The sequence below is a fragment of the Hipposideros armiger genome, unplaced genomic scaffold, assembly GCF_001890085.2.
Source record: "Hipposideros armiger isolate ML-2016 unplaced genomic scaffold, ASM189008v1 scaffold_96, whole genome shotgun sequence".
NCBI lineage: Eukaryota > Metazoa > Chordata > Mammalia > Chiroptera > Hipposideridae > Hipposideros > Hipposideros armiger.
Genome location: NW_017731446.1, coordinates 892,063 through 894,747, shown reverse-complemented (window position 1 = coordinate 894,747; position 2,685 = coordinate 892,063). Strand labels below are relative to the sequence as shown.

Below are 2,685 nucleotides of genomic sequence, written 5' to 3'. Positions count from 1 at the left end.
CCCCCCCCGTTTACCCATTTCACTGTTGGAGTCTGAGTGGGAATAGAGCAGCCTGCTGCCCACGGAGTGGGGGCCCAGGAATAACGGGGATCAAATGCTTCCTCCACCCTGCCTCGGACCTCCATTTGCAGTCACCGCTTGCCTCCAGGCGCCAGAGGACACAGTCTCAGTTTCATTCCAGAGAAACCTTAGAGGCGACTCAATTGAAACACTCAGCCACATGGGTGCCTGGACAGCTGGTCAGCAGGACCCAGCCCTCCTGGTATTTGGACTTTAAAAATAGACACCATCCTTATAGGCTTGGGTGGTTTTAAGTGTTCCCAGGGCCACTGGCTGAGCTGGCTGCAAGGGGCAGTGGCAAGGCCAACTTTCTCAAGTTCAAGGTGGCAGGGCCAACTCCCTTTCCCGGAGACTAGACCTAAGGCCCTAGAGACAGTGGTGCAAATCCCCTAGGTCACTGCCCAGCTGTGTGACCTTGGGCAAGTCACTTCACCTCTCCAAGCCTCTGGAGAACAGGAAGAACAATCCTGTTTACCACCCAGGCGGACAGGTGGACTGAATGACATTACACTGGACAGCACATCAGGGACCTTGGGACATAGAAAACATTCACTGAGCACCTACTGTGTAACTAGAACAGGCTCTGGGACACAAAAAGGAAGCACACAGTCTGGTGGTGCAGGAGCCCTAGGTTTCCTATGGCTAAGGAGTGATGCAGCAGAAATTGGCAGGAGAGGTGTGCGGACTCAGGCATCTAAACTTGCCTGGGTATCAGGAGGCATCCCAAACAGGTGACAGCTGAGGAGCTAGCCAAGAGAATGGGGGGAAATGAAGGGGGTGGGCACAAAGCTTCCAGGTAAAGGCCCAAAGTGGAAAGGGAGCATGGTAGATTTCTGATTGCACAGAATCATAATAGTGCCCATTTATTAAGTGCTTACCTGCTGGCAGCCATTAATCTAAACATTCCACGTGTATTAACTCATTTCCTCCTCATATCAACCCTCTCAGGTGGGTTCTGTTATCATCCCCACGTTATAGAAACAGAGCTGAAGCTCATGAGAGGTTAAGCAGCCTGTAAGTAGCTGTGGCTAGGATCTGAACCCAGGACTGTGGCTCAAAAGCTCTACCAATGCTGTTCTAGAGGCTTCTGAGGGGTGTTGAGGAATGGGTTTCAGGAGGAGGCTGAGAGGTCAGTCTCCTCACCTGTCAGGGGGCTGGAATCAGATGGCCTTGTGAAGATCTCAGCCTTTGTGTTACACTGGCCTGGATTTGGACCCCAAGTCCTCCACTTCCTAGCTCTTCTGCACCTAGGCCCTTCATGCCTCTGGGCCTTGGTTTTCTTTTCTGTAAAGTGGGGATAAACTGATAGAATGTTCAATAAGTGGGTACAGCTCTGTTGGCCTCTGCAAGCTCCTTTCAGCTCAGAGGGTCCAGAACTCACTGTGTGACCATGGGCCAATCCCTTCACCTCCCTGGGCCTCAGTTTCCCCCTGAGGATAAGGGAGTTGGCCCAGACGTTTCCTCTATCCTTTTCAGCCCTGTTTCTGTGTGGTTCAGGTATGCTGGGGGGAGGGGGAAGAAGAAAGGGAGGGGCCCAAAAAACCTAGAACACCCCCACCCCAACCATTACCTACCTGTGACTGCAAAGCCACTCAGCCCAGCCCCCTCCTAAAGGCTGTGTCAAAACAAACCGGGGAGGGGAACGGATGAGAGAGGGTGCCCTGGTGTGCAGGGAGGAGGCCTGGGGTGATTTTGAGGAGAGGATGGCAGAGGGGAGGGTGCTGACAATATCAGTGAAAATGTCAACCCCGGAGGCGGGGTTGTGGTCCCCCAGAAGGAAGGTTTGGGTTTCAATGCGGGGAAAAAGAGGCAGCTCTGGGGTCCCTCAGGAGATGCCGAGGGCTTCACTGTGGGCGCATCAAATGCGGGGCTAAACGAGGGGTGGGTGGGCATCAAAGACGAGAGAAGAGGCAGAGGAAGGGCGCGGAGGGATGGAGCTGGGGCTTTGATGGGGGTCAAGAGGCAACGGCTGGAGTTTGCACGGCGGGAGACGAAGCAGGGGTTAGAGTCGCGGGGAGCGAAGGACTGAAATCTGAGAAGTGGGGCCACGGCTCCCTTGGGGGCGTTGAGGCGGGGAGGGGTGCGGAGGAGAGGTGCGGAGAGAGGGCGGTGCTTAGCGCGGGGAGAAGAGGCAGGGGCCCCAGGGTCCTGGGGGTGGGCCGGCGCCTCAGGAGGGGAAGAAGGCTGGGGGTCTCAGTGGGGGCGGGGAGGCGGGGCGCACCTGAAGTCCTTGTCGCTGGACGTCATCTTCTCCAGGAGACTGGAGATGTGGAAGGTGGCGGTACTCATGGTCGCTGCGCGCCGCGGGCCGGCCGGCGGGAAGGGAATATGGCGGCGCAGGCGCCCCCCGCCCCGCCTCGCCGAGCGGGCTGCGCTCACCAGCCAGAAATAGCAGCCCCCGCCCCGCCCCGCCGGCGCCGCGCTCCAGCCGCGGCCGCCGCCAGCGCGGGAGGCAGAAGGGGGCCCGAGCCGGGCTCCGCGGGCTTGGCCTGGTGTCTGTCCCTGCCCGTGAACGACCCAGCACCAACTCGCACACTGCGAGAGACGGGGAGCTCACCACTTCTTACCTGCCAACTCCTCATGATGCCCATGGGTCCACGGCTCTGCCCTCTGCGCCGCTGGACC

General features: G+C 58.2%; 1 protein-coding gene across 2 annotated transcripts in view; it reads right to left on the bottom strand.

Moving 5' to 3' along the window:
- The window catches only part of CAND2 (cullin associated and neddylation dissociated 2 (putative)), a 30,914-nt gene extending 28,508 nt beyond the window's left edge, over window positions 1-2,406 (bottom strand). For both annotated transcript variants that reach the window (XM_019646055.1, XM_019646056.1), the window contains exon 1: window positions 2,282-2,406. In XM_019646055.1, the coding sequence (XP_019501600.1) occupies window positions 2,282-2,349 (68 nt within the window). In that variant the 5' untranslated portion in view covers window positions 2,350-2,406. The remainder of the gene's footprint in view (window positions 1-2,281) is intronic.
- Window positions 2,407-2,685: the final 279 nt, after the last annotated feature.